This window comes from Trichoplusia ni, chromosome 1 (assembly GCF_003590095.1).
Source record: "Trichoplusia ni isolate ovarian cell line Hi5 chromosome 1, tn1, whole genome shotgun sequence".
Classification (NCBI taxonomy): Eukaryota; Metazoa; Arthropoda; class Insecta; order Lepidoptera; family Noctuidae; genus Trichoplusia; species Trichoplusia ni.
In genome coordinates this window covers 12,183,396-12,202,111 of record NC_039478.1, presented here as the reverse complement: position 1 = coordinate 12,202,111, position 18,716 = coordinate 12,183,396, and the positions used below count along the sequence as shown (strand labels likewise).

Genomic DNA, 18,716 nt, shown 5'->3' with positions numbered 1-18,716 from the left:
ATAATATATGATTTAAATCTTCTGAAGGCTCCGGACCGAGACTGAGTTATTGTGAGTATTGGAAAAGAATAACTAGTTACTACAACACATTGCTATAAAGTTACCTTCAGGCGTTCTGGTTTTTAAAGTACAATCTTTTGCAGAATTAAAGTAAAACATATTTTTTTAGGAAATATTTTTGTAGTAGTAGTAACGTTTTTTTTTTTAGTTTGGGCTGACATTCAGCCGGGTCTCTTACCATAGCATGCTAAACTATCGGAAGACAAGCCTTCAACAGATAAAAAATCTATTGCCAAGCAAACAATTTTTATCCATACAAGAAAATTCCTAATTAAAACCTAGATTCTTTCCCCGATAGGTGACATTAATTTGAAAGCTTTCACGACAATCAGCTGATACGGTCAGCATCTCAGGTAAACCAGATCGGGAATGTGGATTCCCAGATAACCTCCTTTGCTGACTAACGTAATCCAATCTAGATTTCCTTCATTACTTTCGCCTGCATTCTCCCGTCCATTTTCTGAGATTCTGCCCCTTACTTTTTATGTTTGGTTTTAGTGGTCTTGTGGTTTCTTGTTCAAAATTGTCCTGTCCAAAAAAATGGGAAGATAAGATTGAAATCCAAAACTATACTCACCTATTAATATACTTACCTTAGAAATGATTACACATTTTTATGGTAAAAGTATGTCAACCTTGGATAATCGATAGGTAGATATTAAACTTCATAAATGGAAGAAGAATTTCTCCTATCTCCATAGTTTGATATTATGGCATTTTCTTTTGCTTTCAGAACTAGAAAGAAGTAACCTATTCACAAGTTATAGCCCCACAACTGACCGGAGGTATTTTATTTTACCCAACCTTTGTTTGTAAACATTATCGATAGGTATGTTATTATTTGTATCCTATATATGGAATACTCGTTATTTTTCCGCGTAAGTCGTCAGAATCAACAAGCGGAGTGGATTGCTAATGGTGTCCATTCGCAAAGGCCCTGTTACATGACAACGTACATACTTATGGTTTATCAAACAAATACCTATCGATAATAAGTGGTAATTGTTCAATGTGCTATTCAATACCTACTTCGATATAATATAGGTCCTCCCTTATGTAACAAAGAGGAAAATTTTATCGATAAATAAAGTGTAAAAATGTTGATGTTATATTTTGCTCGCATGATAAACAGGGGAATCAGGCAACAACGACTAAGTAAAAAATAAGTTTCTTTTGAATTTTGAATACAATTTTAAAGTTATTCCACACAAGAATTGCACACTTATTGTTTTCTTTAATTGCATAATATTAATACGAACTTATGTTGTTAATGACGCCTTCAGAAAGAATACGTGTATTAGGTTAAAATCTTTTAAAGTTTTACGCTGGAAACGCGAGTTTTTTGGGACATCAAAGTTATTAATTATAAGTTGCCAGTAACCAACTTTACGTCCCATCTCATCCAACACCCAATATTAGAAGATTAATTTAAATCTAATTCGATCTGACATTTCGTTAAAAGTTTTAAATCTCATCAAATGTGTTTCTGAACGAAGAGGATTAAATTATATAGACTAAAACCTTATTGCTAGTTTCCTGTACATCGGAGAAACGCGGATCGTCTTGGGAAATCACATCACGAGTCTCCTAGTCGAATTGCCCTGTAGTATCATAAATTATTAAGTTTACGTCACGTTTAGTTTCTCCTACGTTTAGAAGAGCAATCAGACTAATAAAACTTGTCCGTCAAGTGTCTGCATGATAAATAGGCTGCCTGGAAATTAAAATAACATTACCATATAATTGTGTAAACTGTGAAGTGTTTAGGGAAGGTATCGAATTAAACAACTTCAATAGCTCATAGTTCAACAGTTGATTAACAGACGAGGCAAATGTGACAGAAACTTGACGGCCATGTTAATGGCATCCCATTTTCAGAAAAAAAATCCTTGAATAACTTACGAAAACTTAATTGGCCATGAGTGGACCACATTCCGTTCTAAGCTTAAGGAAAAAGAATCGTCTGCAAAATACGGCAAGCTTGGAAGCGATGGTTCACCAAAGAAGGCTATTCACTGTTATAGCCCAGGCCAGGTTAAGCATGTTCTTGTTCAACCATGACAGGTGATTTACTATACACGTGGAATATATGACCCGAATAGACAAAGGAGGATAATACCTAATTATGAAATGGAATAGTACGTTTTAATATTTTTCCAAACTAAATATTGTTTCCAAGAACTTTATTAAACTTCGTCAGGGCGACAATCTCCGACTTTAACGGGACAGAAACAGTAATGAAATAATTGATAATAACATTTCCCAAAATTCCTCATTCGATTTCAATTAAAAACTATTTCTTTAGTGGCATTACAATATTCTTAATTCTTCTTTTGAAATATCGAGTATAATTAAAATGAAAAAACATAATAATATACATACATATCTAAATACATATCCGTTACGAATAATTGGAAACTATTTTTGGATGAGTAAAGTGATCGTCATTTTATAAAACTTATCTCCTATGAAATGTTACACAAAAACGTACAAAAAACTTAATAGCGTGAAGTTCCAATGACAACTACGCTTAACAAACAAGGCTGTGCAGACAAGTAAGGTAATTCAAGAAAGCATTACTTAAAGACTTAATTCTTGTGATTAAACAAACAACAATCCAAATTAAAGCACCATCTTCATTACTCCTCTCTGTTCCCTAAGGATTGTATTACGAGTGTACTAGGTACCTATCTCCAAACTAAAAGTAAGAATTTCTAATGTGTAAAAAAGAGATAGCGCTCTACGATATGTAGTGCGCTGTCTAACTTTATTAGCTGCAACTGAGCTTTGAGATGTGGTGGTAGACCCCTTGAATACAAAACACATTCTTCAGTGACACAAAACAATAACATGCTAAGTTTAAACATTTTATTTCACTCGTTTATTTACATTCTTGTTTTGAGTATTTGAATTGATCTCGTTTTGTTTGTGACATTTTTAACTTAAAGCGTTCAAAAAACTTACTATTAAAGTAAAACTAATCAAGAGCGAGTTAGCCCCAAAACACTGAGAGCCCTTTACCATTAGCCCCGTTAAATTTTTGACTGCAACTGCTGGACTAAACTAAGTTAGCTTTTTATGCCTAAATTAACGTTAGCGGTAATATACCTAACGTTTCATGAGATAAAGCCTGGTCAGGGAGCGGAGGCTTAGTAGTAGGGTTTCGTTTACAGTTAAGATAACGAACCTTAAAAACTTTTTTACATTTCAACAATAGCGGCGCTTTCAAATTATGTTCTTATGTCCATAATACTTCCAGGATGTCGATTCAGGAAACTGAAAGGAAAAATATACTGAAAAGTTACGACTTTCAAATTTAATAATTACCTTTATTATGAAAACAAACTTTGAAGTGCCAATTAAATAAATTTGGAAGTATTTCTATGGTTTGATATTTTCCTTGGAAAAGCAATCGTCGTAATTTTAAAATTCAATTTTGCATTGCATCTGCTGAGGCATCTTAAGCGTGTTGGCGTAAGCTTTCTGCACTAAAACCTCTTAAAATAGAAAATGTTACCGTTATGGCAGAAAGGCACGGCACTACAAGTTCAATATTTTATTAAGACGTATAGTGATATGGTTACTATGGTTAGCAAGCCTCCTGCACCTGAAGAGCACCTATCTGATCTTCACGGTTCATTTTATAAGGACTCCGTACCCAAAGGATAAAAACAGAACTGTATTACTTAGGATCCGCTCTCCGCCGTCCAGCCTGGTGGACGGTGTATCGGTGTGTTGATTTTTCACAAAGGTTGTATATCCCTTACACCAAAAAATAAAAATAAAGATCGGGGTATAGCAACGGGTGTGACATTCGTGAATGTATTGAAAGTATCCACCCTGAAATTCTGTCACCCAACAGTTATATTTTTCTATAGCCTATTTGTCCGAAACTGACTTTCAACCGTCGGTTATTGGGGTATCCAAACACTGCAGCTTTAACAGGTATGGTAGCTATACAAGTACTATGACTATCAATGTCATATAGTTGTACGGGCTTTCCAAAGCAAGAACGAGGTTTGCTACTGGTTTTAATAAATATCGGTAGTAATTCAAAAGAAGGCGCACTAAACTACATTAAAAGTTCCCCGAACTGCTGAAAGTAACATAAACTTTATATAATAGTGTCCGCTCGCCCTCCAATTCGGGATAGTTGGTATTCGTCGGGAATTCTATCGGCATCGAGAAAATCTGTACGAATGGACCAAATAGAAAATCTTTTTATAAAATAAATCAGAGTTACATAAAGCTTTTACTGATTTTGAAAATTAAGGCCAATTTATTGAATTTGGTACCTACTAACCAACTTATTTCAGTCTATCTAGTTTTATTACAATCTATTAACATGTTATTGTAAATTAATTTGTTGCTGTTGTTGCTGTATTGGATAGAGATTGGAACACCTCATTCACTGATTATGAAACCTTCCCACCACGCTGCGTGCCGACTGGCTTTATTAACATCTGTGGTGGCATCTTTCCATTTCATAACTGGAAAGCAAACCTACCCCCTAATCCCTATCCCCTTACGGGAAAAAAGTCCTCGCCCAGCATGGGAGCTATACATATAGGTTGTTATTATAATCCACTTGAAAAGGGCATTTGGAACAGATTTTCTCATACATATTGGTCGGTGGTAGTCACATCCAAAGTCGAAGTCAGAACAAAAAAAGTTTGTAAACACGTAGGTACAAACAGCCAACCAACTAAAACTAACTATAGTTGTAAATAGATCTGTATGTTCTACCATTATTACTCCATATTAAGTGGGCTTCAGCTGTTTAATACTCTCACAAAGGTCTGGGGTTTAGTTTGCCCCTTTTTTACGACTTTGTCTTTCGCAGCTCACTCTACCAAAGTTACGACTGCTTACACGGACTTTTGGCGAATCCGTCCGGTATTACATTGTTGGTACCAAGTAAGTAACTACTTTGGTACTTGACTCCGCTTGGTTTATTGTACTTAATACCGTCCTTTACGCTTTCCCAGCTGATTAGTGAAATGTGTAGGAATAATTTGCACTTCAAGAAAAAATCTTTTTAATGTGGTTTCCAAAATCCACGCGGATAAAAACATATCTAAAAAAATTATAAGTAAAAACTTATTCGTTTATTCGCCCTTGTTTATTAAAAGAAAATGAGTTATCTTTGTGGCGAAATAAATACACAGATATTCGAAGAATACATACATATACATGGTGATATTACTTGTTTAAGCAACCATATTTACCCATCAACATAAAAGAAAAGAGATGATAATTAACCAATTACACACAATACATATGTACATAAGTATATGCGACAGAACTCTGTTAGGAACAAAATAATCATCCCGCTTTATATTATGAAAAAAAAAACAAATCTACAAGTTCCCAGATAATCCCCATGAGGGGATGAATCGTAATCGTAATTGCAATCCAGTTAGATCTTACTTTAATTGAAGTCGTCTTGATAAGCGCAGCTTAAACAACGAAGGATTTTTGTATTACAGCAGATTACTGGGTCGACCCCACAATAACAAGAGATTCTAGCGAAGCAATTCTCAATGTAAATTAAGTACCTATTGGGACAGCTATCGGGTTATGTAAGACTGATGAATTTATTATCTACTACAATCTACTGAAGAAAAACTTATAAACAGTTACTTTAAAAAGAAATGACTAAATTTTAATTCTGAGGTTTCAAGTATACCTACACTCTCCATGCGATCCTGCAGCCAAGTTGTAGGGTGGACATGTACTTATTCTCAAAATGAGAAAACATTATTCGTACTCCAGCCGAGCAAATCCTGCTGGTGGAAATACGGAAACTCTAAAGCGGCGAAAATTGAAGGACGGTAATTATAGTTTTGAGCAGTATGGGGTCCAATAGCTCGGGTCATGGGAAAAGATGCAGGAGTCTTTTTTAAAGAAATCGCAAAACGCCTGTTCGACTCCAGTTGTCTGACTGGTTAATCTTTTTCGTACAAAGAATTGGCATTGCCATTCAAAGTGACAACTATTTGGACACATTTCCCGTTTTGTAAATATTTAGTAAATGCCTGCTAAATATTTTTCCGGTGATCCATGTTCGTTTTTACTCTTCTTAAACAATTTTTGCTCGTCATAGTACAGGTCTCAGACCAGTTGGATATTTTCAAATGGTATAATCAGAAATAGAACACTTCGCGACATCTACAATAAACAGTATAAACTGTACAACCACATTTTATATCTCAAAGTTTCAGCAGATGGCGCGCTCGCTAACGGAAGTTTGATTCACATTCACTAGATGGCACTACGCGTATCCTTCAAATTTATTCAATATCTCAGTTTTCTCGAAACATCATTTTACTCATAATGTAAAAACAACCTGATTTACTTTAATAGTCACGCCTACAACTCTAAACATTTAAAATACCCATTAAAAATAGTTTTCAATAAATTGTTACACCAGCTGTTGTAGTATTATCTGTGTGTATTTTTATAAATTGTCTATGGCGCATCAAAATGGCCGTTTGTAGTGATGTCCGATCGGAGTTTTATGTTCTTTGTTTACTTTAAAAACATATTATTCGTTTCAAATTTTTGACTTGAATGTGACAAAATAAAATGTTTATAGGTATAGAAACTTTGGACAATAGTTTGGGTTCATACAAGTGTGTGATTTGACATAAAACGAGTGGTACCAGACTCACCTTGTAAAGAGAAAATGGGGAACTGCTTTAGTAGTACAGGGGAAAAGGATTCTAAAAGCAAAAATGAAAGGGCAAACCCTCACGAAGAAGACCCTAGACAGTTTCAGACACCAGTGCCAACCCCTCCGCCTGATCCAATTAGATCTACCGTAAATCAAGGAACAGATACGAGCGAGGTCCCTCCCACCCGAATATTTGTAGCCCTGTACGATTATGATGCCCGTACCGATGAGGACCTTAGTTTTAGAAAAGGGGAACATTTAGAAATCCTGAATGATACACAGGGTGACTGGTGGCTAGCTAGAAGCAAGAAGACCAAACAAGAAGGCTACATTCCATCGAATTATGTCGCACGCCTGCAATCTATAGAGGCCGAACCGTGAGTAATCATATCTGCTTTTTATGCAATCATTTCAATAGTGAGCGGTTCCTGCGCGATTTCTTTTCCTTTACAAGCATTAACCAGTCTTACACGTTATACCGTGGTGCATGTACTAAGGCTACGGCTGAAACATCGACTGCCATACTTGTTTGCATCTAAATCGGTGTTTTTATGCCTCCTTGATTCATCAATAATAGAATATCCACTTAACTGCATTATATAAACACATGCCGATATATTTTCCTTGGAGCACATGATGGACCATGGTATAATTAAATAGTTATTTTAATAGCTCATTTATAAATATAAACAACTGCTAACTTTATCCTGTTTTGTAGACTACTGTACTGTCTGTAGACAAATGATTATAGTCATATTAAAAAATATTACAACTGCATACTGATTGACCTATTTTTATCAAGCTTGTAAAAAAACATAGTACACTCATACATGAATAAATGGTACCTATACATGTAGTAGCTATGTGGTTTTGTTATAAAGAAGTCATGTTTCATCAGAATGTAAAGTGAAAGCATTATTGGTATGCTCACATTATTACAGGCACTTACTCTCTTAATGGGCTGTGAACATGACATAGAAAGGTTATTGTTATACTAGAATAACACACAGATACTCTCTTTTGTTTAATTCCTATAAAATTAAATTATTTTAATGTTGTATTTTGTAATCTGTATCAGAAAATTATATTTTGTAATGTTAAAATATTCAGCTTGTGTTCAATTCCATCTATTTGACCTGAAAACTATAATATAAAACACTCAAAGATTGTTCCTTTGATTAGACATGAAACCAACATTTTTATAATGACCTATTTAATGTGTTGGAATGCTCTAGTCGCTATGTTTACAAACTAAATAGACAACTCAGTCTCACTTTCTATTGAAATTGTTACTCATTAGTAACATTTATTGGTCGCAAGGATATACTTCAAATATGAATACGCAAGATAGTGTATTCAAATACATGTTATTTACATTAACTGATAATATGATAAACCTTGAAATAAAGTAGTTGAAAAATACAATTTTATCTTATGATCATATGATTCATTAATGCAATATTTCTAGGTAAAAACTAAAAATTCTTAGAAATTTGTGCATGACTATTGTGAGTAGTACATTGCCGTCTCACAGGTATAGTCCCATACCCACCACCCAATACTACAATTCCACACCACACACGTAACCAGTAAAACAAAATTGCTTTTTAGAAAATCTAGAATTTTAATTGTGAAATGTTTTAGACTCAGGAATTAATAATACTCAACATAAGTGTCTCAATTTGGACTTTGCTTTGTACACCATAACCCTATTTAATGGTTTGGGTGTGGCATGCATGCAATGCATGAGAGCTCTATAGATAGTTCACTGACTAAGTATTCCATTTATTTAGGTACTTAAAAAAGGTAAACATGTTTGGTGTAACTTTTTGACAAAAAAAGTCAGTCAAACAAAAAACCAGTGTAAAACAACAAGAAAGATTACCATATTAAATATATCACTCATTTATTTTATGTGTTAGTATAAGAGGACACCAAGATTGTTGTCACCTAAATAAAGTAGTTGTTAATATTATATGGGAACATGTTAAGATAAAATACTACCCAAAAAACAATGAGAATACCAGAATGCAACCACATTGTCCGGCGAATAATATGCCCTTCGAGCAACATAGCCGGTACATAAACCCCTATTGAAATTTCAGTAATGGATCTTTAAATGTTTTGCAGTTATTTACTATATAAATTCTCCAGTTCATATCTAGCTTGTTTATGCTGAAAATAAGTTACAGTACAAAACAAATCCCCTTATATCCGAAGGCACATGAAAGTCGCAGCAGATGATGAAAACCCTCCATTAAATCCACAATCATTATAGGAAGCTAATAAAGACATTAAATAAATTAAAGTAGAACTATTTTTATTTAAGCATATTATGCCAGCATAAGAGGAAAAAAAGTTTAACAAAAAAATAAATTAAAAGCGCTTCTGGGAATAGACATGTAATGGGCTTATTTTAATGCATTCCCAGTAAAATGTCGCCAACTGCATAGTTTATGCTACTTAGTGGTATGAGTAATGTTATAACTAGACTAATTTAATAGGATATTAGAAATCTTGTTTTCTGTCATTACTGTGGAATTTCCAAAGCAGTATCTTGTTGAGCTTTTACTTTCACATGGAATTACCATTCTCATGTAACGTTTTTATCATTTATTTTGTATTTCGACTATAAGCACAATGGTCTGCGTATTTGAGATTTTTGATCATAATTTTTTCCACATATTTGTGCTTGACATTGTCTTATGCACTAATGATGTTCTCAAATCGAAAGGAAGTGACCAATTACTTTTTTGTTTTTGTTTCGATTGAATCACTTTTTTTGCTTGAGATTGACTCTTTAAAGTTCAAGTCTTGTGAGTCACGATTACAATCAAAAGTATCGCGTTTCAGTAGTTCTTTACACGTTCATTAATGATCTTATTAAATGGAGAAGCATTCTTTATATCTGACTTCATTAAATTCCGCCGTCACCGACCCCATTGCTATTTATATTGTTCAGAATTAATTCAGCTGGCTTACGCATTATTAGGTTAAATAGAACAGTACTCAATGGTGTAACCAGAATCTATTAAAAGTCAGATGTTGTGACAGAATCTTGGCACTCAATATATCCTTGTTGTGTCATACTCGAATGTGATAGAGGGTAGATAGTAGGTCTGACACCCGTTAATGTCCCCATTACCAAATCACAACACATTTGGCATCTGTCGTCGATTTTAATTGTTTGTAACATATCAACATGTACACATTATACTACAGATTAAGGAAAGTGTACCCAAACAAATTCCCGTTTACAGTATCGTGTGTAAATATGATACTAAACATTTTTTTTTGTTGATTATAAGAAAATACTCCCTGAATGCCAACAAATGGTTGCTACGCAACCAATACTGTGTAGTAATCATTAGCAAAATGCTTCCCTTTTGTTTCGCCTGCCAGTTAATTCATATGACTCACTGTGTGAATTTCAGTTCGAAGGTTTAAATTGGGCTAATTTGGGTTTAACGCCTAAATTTGGTGAACTGCACAAAACGGCTTATGATATAGCTTCCTTTGTTTTTCTTTTAGTTCATTCAAATTCACTTATCAACAGGGAAATATAATGACACTTCCTACATTTAAATAACTGTTTGTATGTTTAACTACTTCCGGCTGATGTTTGCTTAAATTATTAACATAATTTGGTTAAAAGTAGGTCGCTTTTCAGTTTCACAGTATTCACTACACTTTCATACTAGTCCAGAGGGCATTAACCTTTCATAGACTGTTGAACTTTTATTATTCAACCCCTTTCGTGCCGTGACCTACTGAAAGCACTATTACTTAAATTATTTGTGTATGTAGTCGCGGCCTTTTCCAGTTTCCAATTTCAATACAAAAAAGATCATAATTTATTTACTTATCTAATTTTATATAACGCGTGTATTAACACGCGACAAACTTATTGTAATAGAATTATAATGAATGATTATGTTTTACCGTCGCCATAAAGCAGCTATTTTGATGTTAATTTATATTAAATAGCTGTTGCCCGCGACTACATCCGCGTGGTTGGAAAATTTTCCACATTTTCCATTATATCTTCGCTCCTATAAGTCGCAGCGTGATGGTATATAGCCTAAAACCTCCTCGATGAATGGTCTATTCAACACAAAAAGAATTTTTCAATTTGAACCAGTAGTTCCTGATATTAGCGCGTTCAAACAAACAAACTCTTCAGCTTTATATATTAGTATAGATTAAGTACCTACCCAGGTCTCAATAATGATATGGTGTTAAAATTGCTATTGAATTAATTAACAGATGCAATAAAAACGCCTTAGTCACAAAGTGGTAGCTTTAGTTTAAGTGCATTGTACCATCATTGTTGACGTAATATTGGTAGCACTAACACCCCATTAACTCGTTAGGTATATGTCTTAAAAAGACATTTGATAGACACTGGTATCCCTAAAATAATTAATAATGTTGCTGAATGTATGTTGCCTTACCGCTTCGTAACACCTCGATGATTTCATGCGTGTTATTTGTTAATTACTGGCTATGCTAATGCGTTAAATAGAACATACAGTAACATTAGTTCTTTACGCTCGATTACTGTGTTTTGAAGATCCTTAGAATTTTATGAAACGGTCAATAAAGACAACTATTGCCCCCGATACTACGTCTATCTTTACGTGAAACCTTTACAAGTGCCTCTGAGAATCCACATTCCTAAACAAGTGTTATTTAGAAAATAATAGAGCCTGAATGATTCTTACATTAATAAGTTGTGCGAGTTCACTTATTTTTGTGATATTAGCTGAATTAATTAAACATTAATTTACATTATACACACTTTCTACTAACATTCCGAGTCGACGGTCCCCTATATTAGTAGCAGCTTGACCTTAATTATGTAGATTCACTTGTCATTATAAATAAATTTTGATTATACTATAAAAGTCGTGGAAACAGTTTGTACTATTTAATAAATGTTTTAATATCAATTTCTTAGTTATAAGTAAATGAAACCAGATGCATAGTCTTATATTTTATTATTTAATTATTTAGTATTGTGGGAATGTCCTACGAGGATAAAACCTAATGAACCGAACAGTAATAGGAGTATATTTTGAAAAATGTGACAAGCTTTTTCTCACAAACTTGTAATTATATCCCTTTAGTCATCCAAGATTGACCTCATTTCCAACCGAAACTTTTAAATGAGTTTTATTATGAAACCGATACCTTCGTCCTGTTTTTTAAACCGGATTTTACCGGACATCCCAACCTTAAAAAACTGTTGTAACTGCAACAGCGGTTGCTGGACCGGTAACTATAGATCCAATTACATACAAGGAAGGGGATTCGGGTTTCCACCTTTAAAACATGTGGATTAGTATAGTCTTTTTAAAACAAAACACGAAAATTCGAAAGAAAAATCACGTCTTAAAAAAGCTCATAGCCAGCCTATTTTTGGACAACTATAAATTCATAAGTGTAAGATAACAACTGGTTAACATTTGCCGATCTTAGCATAAAATGTTAAGTAGATAGTTATGGTAATACACATCATGGACATTCACCGTAACGGACATTTGAGACATAGTAAGCTCACAATCATCATCCTAGAAATCGAAACAACCGTTGGAAAAGCATTGTCGATAAAATACTCGATCTGAATGCACGTTAACAGTTTCATGAGGTTACCGATATCTTCTGATTGCACCGGTCGCCCCACTATCGTCCTTCTATCAGCCCATTTGTAGTAAATATTCATTGGTTCCGTAGATATTAGAATAGAATAACAACTGTTACTGGTTGTACATGTTCCTGGTAACAGTATCGAGTAAGAAACTCTCGTTCTGTAAACAAAGCTTCCATCCCAGAAACGAGGTGAATGTGGTCTTATCTTGTAGCTAAACAATAAGGCAATGTTTACAGACAATGCTGAAATAAAAACTCATTCGTGTAATTTAAGTATGTTTGGGGATCGATCATTAACAATAGCCATTACTGGGGGTTGGTTACTTGCGTATTAGTTATTTAAAATGACGCTTATCGGGCTTTTATAACCCCCAAAAAAACATCCTATCATCATATAAAATTAAAAGTCTTTAATCGTATAGTCACCACTTAGTATACTTTATATTTGATCCAAATGATAATAATCGAATATCAGAAAGCCTGTCTACTTAATTGGTCCAAATATTTTTATGATTACTAGGCACGATAACAATAGCCAATATCCACAAGATTTATACTTCTTTTCTACTAGTTTCTAAGTATTCAGAAATGAGAACGACGAATGACGTTTAATGAATCTACGACCTCAGGCATTTATAAGTTTGTTTATACTGACATAGACAGATATTATTTAATAACATTCATTATCAAGTTAAGAAAAACGTAACTTTTACGAGGTTCGTCCAAATTTCTCAAATAAAATTTACACAAGCGCTGTAAAAGTGAATGCTGTAACATCGATCGCGTCATTTATCCCAAAATTTATATTGTCAAAATAATAGCATCTAGTCTTGTTGCTCTGATGGGCCGTTACCGCGCTTTCTCGCCTCGCCGGGCACCTTGCACCTCGTTTAGATTAGAACGCTATTACAATAATAATTACAAGTGTTTACCACGCTTCTGACCATTACGCAACCAACCACTGGACTCGGCGTTGTACTAGAAAATTTGCAAGCGAAAGTAGCAACCTCACTGACGGACAAGACTGTGACAGATCACACTTATTTTACACCCGTTATGATTAATTGTTGCTCACTTAAATATTTGTTTTTATTTTTACGTCACGGCCGTAACAGTTACGTCGGATATTTATTGGATACATTTGTCTTGTAATGCACATCTTACCTTACTATAAATCAAATCAAAACTTTGACTCCATTGGTCACCGCTATTAATTTATACCAGGTACCCATCTCTTATTTATCATCACTCTTACATAAAGCTACGTATTTGAATGAAGTAGGTAACTAATCACGACTGAATTTATTATGAATTATATGCTATGCTAACAATACTTCACTCCGTTAATTTTTTAAAAGAAGCGATGTATTTAATGTTATGCAAACTGAGGATCGTCGAATTTACACAAGAGCCTTTATTAAAATTCACTTGTATAGTTTGGATACATATCAGAAAAAATACTAATTTAAATCGCAGGGTTTGTGACATTTTCATTGGAGACAATTCTATTTACGAGTGTTATTGTGTAAATAATTTGACACATCGTCCCAGACAGTTGATCTCACGTTTTTCACGATGTTGTAAAACCACAGAGTTGATATTGACGTCACGAACCTTTGTGTAGCGTTGTCAGTTATTTGTTTGTTGCTGCTTCATCCGATACCCCTGTAGCAGAGGTAGTGACTCGTGAAGGACAAACATCAATCATCGTGGAGCACACTATAATAACGCGTCTGACGGATATTTGCAAATCAAATCATTATACTACTTGCAATATTCACTTGCTCTGAAGTTTCTAAGATCTTTTTGTTACTTACGTCACAAGTCGCTATGATCTGCATCAATAAAAACCCAAATATTCAATATCAATTCACCGAACACTATCTACGTCAAGATTACGTAGCCCAAACTCTCAGAATATCGATATGTACATTCGTCATTCATAAGTTATAGTCACGGTCATGTTTTATGTTACGGCATCGAAAAAGCGCTATCAAGTGGAGAACCCAACTTAGACGGTTGAAACCGATTCATGTATAATTCAATTTATAGTCAGTGTTCTTCGTGAAAACAAAAAGCACCTTTTCGAACCTAGTACAGTAGTCAAAGTTGCGCCAAAGACTTGCGGCCTCGGTAATTAAAACTGCATCGCGTTCCGCACGAGCTGAACGCTGGCTTCACAAACGAGGTCAGCTACAACTACGAGCACCAGGACAGTTAATTACCTCTGAATTTTAAACAGTCCTTGAGTACCCTTGAGATAATATGAGATGGGATACTTGTCTTGCTTCATTACCCTGCAGTCTTCTGGATCGTTGTTACATACACGAAAATAAACAATACCTAATGCGGTCCGAGTAAACGCGGGGGGCTTACCGGAAAACGTTTCCTAGTCAAACATGCAAATTGTATGGCAAATATTAAAATGGCGAGGTTCCTACGCTTTGTATGTGGCTGTCGTACCGCTAACACACCGGCAACCAACTAATAGCTATTCCCTAGCTGCAGCTTACTTAACGGTATGCTTGATGACTTGAATAAAACCATTGGAACCAACAAAATAAACATTTTATCGCTCTTAAGTATTTGAGAACACTGCCACTTCCGACGTTGTCAAAGCTTTTGGCAAAGGTAGTGCATTATTATTTTGTGTGATGACGTTAACAAAGATATCGTTTGACTATATCTCTTATTGAAGCATTATTTCTTGTAATCGAAAATTCTAACAATGAATATTGGTGGAGGCCGTATTAGAAGATGTGTTTATTCATGGCGCATGCTCGTGCTGCAGGAAGTTAGCCGGTTCGTTGAATTGAGCACCGCGACGTCAACCGACATACGACACTGCGCCAGCCATTCTGATCGGCCATTATCAATAAACATTTTACATTTACGCACACAATAACCACTATCGACACATATTTCTGTATAAATTATTTTATTTATTAATCCTGCCATTTCTAGTTTTGCATATTATTGCGTATTTAGGTCCGTTCAAGATGGGAGATGATTGTGGATTTAGTGTCCTCGTAATGCAGTACAAATGTCATGTGGGTATATGTAAGGTTTATTACCCGTATGTTATGTTAATTTAATGTATGCCTATCGGGTATACTTAATGTAAATATTGCTGCAAAATGTTGAAATGGCAATGCAAAATATGATTCGTTCATACAGAATGAGGAGGTATGTTATTATTTTTAGAACAAGGTTCACGTTTAGTTGACGTGTAACCATAATGAAGAAATGAAACTGTGGAAAGACACAAAGCGACCAATTAACCTGACCATGAAGATGTGTGAGCCGGGGTGTGCCACTAACACTGGCTTCTAAAAACCCACATTTCCTAGTAGAGTTAGTTGGCCGACATCACCGACTTCGGATACAGGATGCGTTTGAGTTCACCGCCCTGCTCCCGTCCCTTGAGCGACGCTCACAACGTTGTAAACCTACACTAGGTGAACATTAATGTGGTTTTAAATGGATACTGTACATGGGACGTGTCTTTCTCTTCGGCACACCTTAAATACTTCAGTTTAATGCACACTTTTTCTTCCTTAAGTTTTCAAATATTTTTTAACTTCCTCTTCTGTTGAATTATGAAGAGATCGTCTATCTCATCGTCTACATATTACATCATTGATGTAATCAAAACATCGCCTTTCAGAAAACTTACAATCACTAGCAAGTAACAGTACATGAAATTAGCAAGTCCCTCATCACGAAATGCTATCATTGAATGAAATACAACACAAACAAGTTGAAGAGGTCACTGACTCTGGTTGCATAATGCACGTATGTGACGTTCACGTGCAGGGCGGATCATCCAATGTTTGTTGTAAGTGGGGTTCTAGGGCTTTTGAGTTTGATTTAAGAGAGAGCAGTGGCCCAGATCGTACGTGCAATTAAGGTCGGTGCAGACGATGTGTCACGTGTACGTTGCCCCTCATTCACACGTTGAACTAGACATACTGCACCTTAAGCCATGCGTGTATCGTGTGTACTTAACATTACAAAAACGAAAGCTCCCAAATAACTTCTTAAGCTAATGTTATCGGATAAATGGTATAGTTTTAGTAGTGGTTAGTAACGTAATGAAATTAAAATGCAATTTACACGTGACTATTAAAATGTAAACTGGTAAGCCGGTTGTAACGGGTGATCAGTCCTGTCGCCGCGGTAATGATAGCTTCCCTAATGGTACGAGTGCTGGGGAAAATTCGCATCGCACGCGCAGACGAACGATTAACCGGCGCCACTGATGTATTAGTCCACGTCACGGATATACTTAACTGCAGTAAAGTATTAGTGTCACCTCCCTACAATATATAATGTTACTTTATGATTATATCTCCCATTAACGTTTGTTTTGCAGTTCTTGAAACGAGTTCGATAAAATTTTCTTATTTCATGGAATTGAGAGTGGGGATCCTATTTTATTGATTAAAAGTTGGTTTTAAGCAGGCTGTAAGCACTGATGATAACTAGAACTAAATTATAAGTATAATAGTAAAATTAAAATTATTTTTATAATATAGTTATTTCGTTTAAGTTATTATGTATCATAAATCTTATTTTATATTCCGTTTTGATATCACAAATGCCACTTTGATATGAAAAATAATTGTCTTTACTTTCTCGTACGATCCCAGTGGCGCCGATGTCTGCAAAGCCTACGATTATTTTTAGATTAGAAATGGCTCAACCGCTTTACGTAATTGCACTAGTCGCATGCGCAGCTAGTTCCAGAGTGTTTGCTGCTAAATATAGTCACAGAGGTGGTGTGCAATTACACCTTATTATCGCATGTTTCCACTGGAAGCTAGGCTGCGTCTTGTCTGTCACAGTTATTACTTACATGTTGCAGTTTCTTTAGAAAGTGTCCAGATATGATGAAATTGAAATGACCATGTTGGGCAAATTACAGAATAGTCGCTAAGTAGTTTCCCTTGCATTCGAGTTCTGCGTAATGCCGCGTGCGTGCCTAAGGTACCTCCTCCCCATAGCGCACCAACACTCCATAACGTAAATTATCACAAATTAGGGCAAAACACCGTTCGAAATACATGAACTAAGTCAACCGTAAGTTCCTAGTACTTTTGCAATGAGCTTTGCGTGTTCAGCTGCTTCTTGTTGAATTTTATTTTAAATTATGCATCTGACCTTATCTGACCCTTATCGTTTGAAATAAATTCAAATGTATTATAACTATATAAATTTTGAACGGATGTTGTTTGAAGAAACCTTAACAAGTACGATGCGCGCCCATCCCAAGTCATGGTCGATTTTCAATAGAACACCGACAAGACCGTGAAAACGACTTGACACACATTCTATGTGGTACAGAGTGCCTGCAGGTGATGGCACTTTCAATTATCACTGCACTGATGTTCACACCCACACTTGATTATTGATCATTTCTGATGCAGTGGCTTGTTATTTTACGAATACTTTCTCTTGTTCCCAGTTTTTTTTCTCTTAAGCATACCTATCTAATGATCTTCAATGCGTCTGTCATTCAATACCTTTTCACTGACTCCTAATAAGTCTCGATATCGTCGTTGCTAATCATAATTACTAATTTAAAATCAAATTGAATGTGACGTTGCATTACAAATTAATATTTGACTGATTTTAAATATGTAATTTGATTTTGGTTGGCAAATCAATTCAAAAAAGTCATTCAACCAATTAGTGTGCGTGGTACGTCTCATACAGATCGGATCCTGGTAGTACCAGGTGTCCGACACCGAGATGTGATGTAAAAGCCTTTCAGTGAATCGTTCGCTTCGTAAATTTCCGTTGACCCAGATCTGATGTGATTAGAAACGTATGTACGTCAACGTACAGCGAAAATGATATTTTTTGCTAGTGCCAATTTATCGGTAATGGAGCGTCGTGCACACGAGATGCGATGCGACATCCGCAAGTGAGAGTTCTACGACTTGTCACCGAAACTGGTATGTGTACCGTGGACCACTCTAGCGCGAATGTAATTATTATCGCCTAGAGAGCTATTGATATGTCCGGTATGGCATGTCAGCAAAAGTGTAAGTGAGGTCGTTCATTAAACCCTCAGATATAAACATCACACTTCATACGCCATGAACGCTATACTCATTGCGTAGATTTCCATGTTTTTTTTAAGATAATCGTAATCAAAACATGTCTGCGGAATTTAATTCTATTAAAATATAAGCCTAAGTGATCGCACTAAGTCCAAGACAAGATTTATATTTAGCTAAGCTTACGTCTTGCAATGAATCAATGCAAGTTGAGTTCATTGCATTTGCTTGTGGCTGTTGCCTATCAATTGCCACCATCGACT

General features: G+C 35.3%; 1 protein-coding gene across 1 annotated transcript in view; it reads left to right on the top strand.

The window, feature by feature from the left end:
- Window positions 1–6,528: 6,528 nt before the first annotated feature.
- Window positions 6,529–18,716, top strand: part of LOC113494943 (tyrosine-protein kinase Src42A) — a 45,278-nt gene continuing 33,090 nt past the window's right edge. The window contains exon 1 of the mRNA XM_026873492.1: window positions 6,529–7,113. Coding sequence (XP_026729293.1) covers window positions 6,749–7,113 — 365 coding nt within the window. The 5' untranslated portion in view covers window positions 6,529–6,748. The remainder of the gene's footprint in view (window positions 7,114–18,716) is intronic.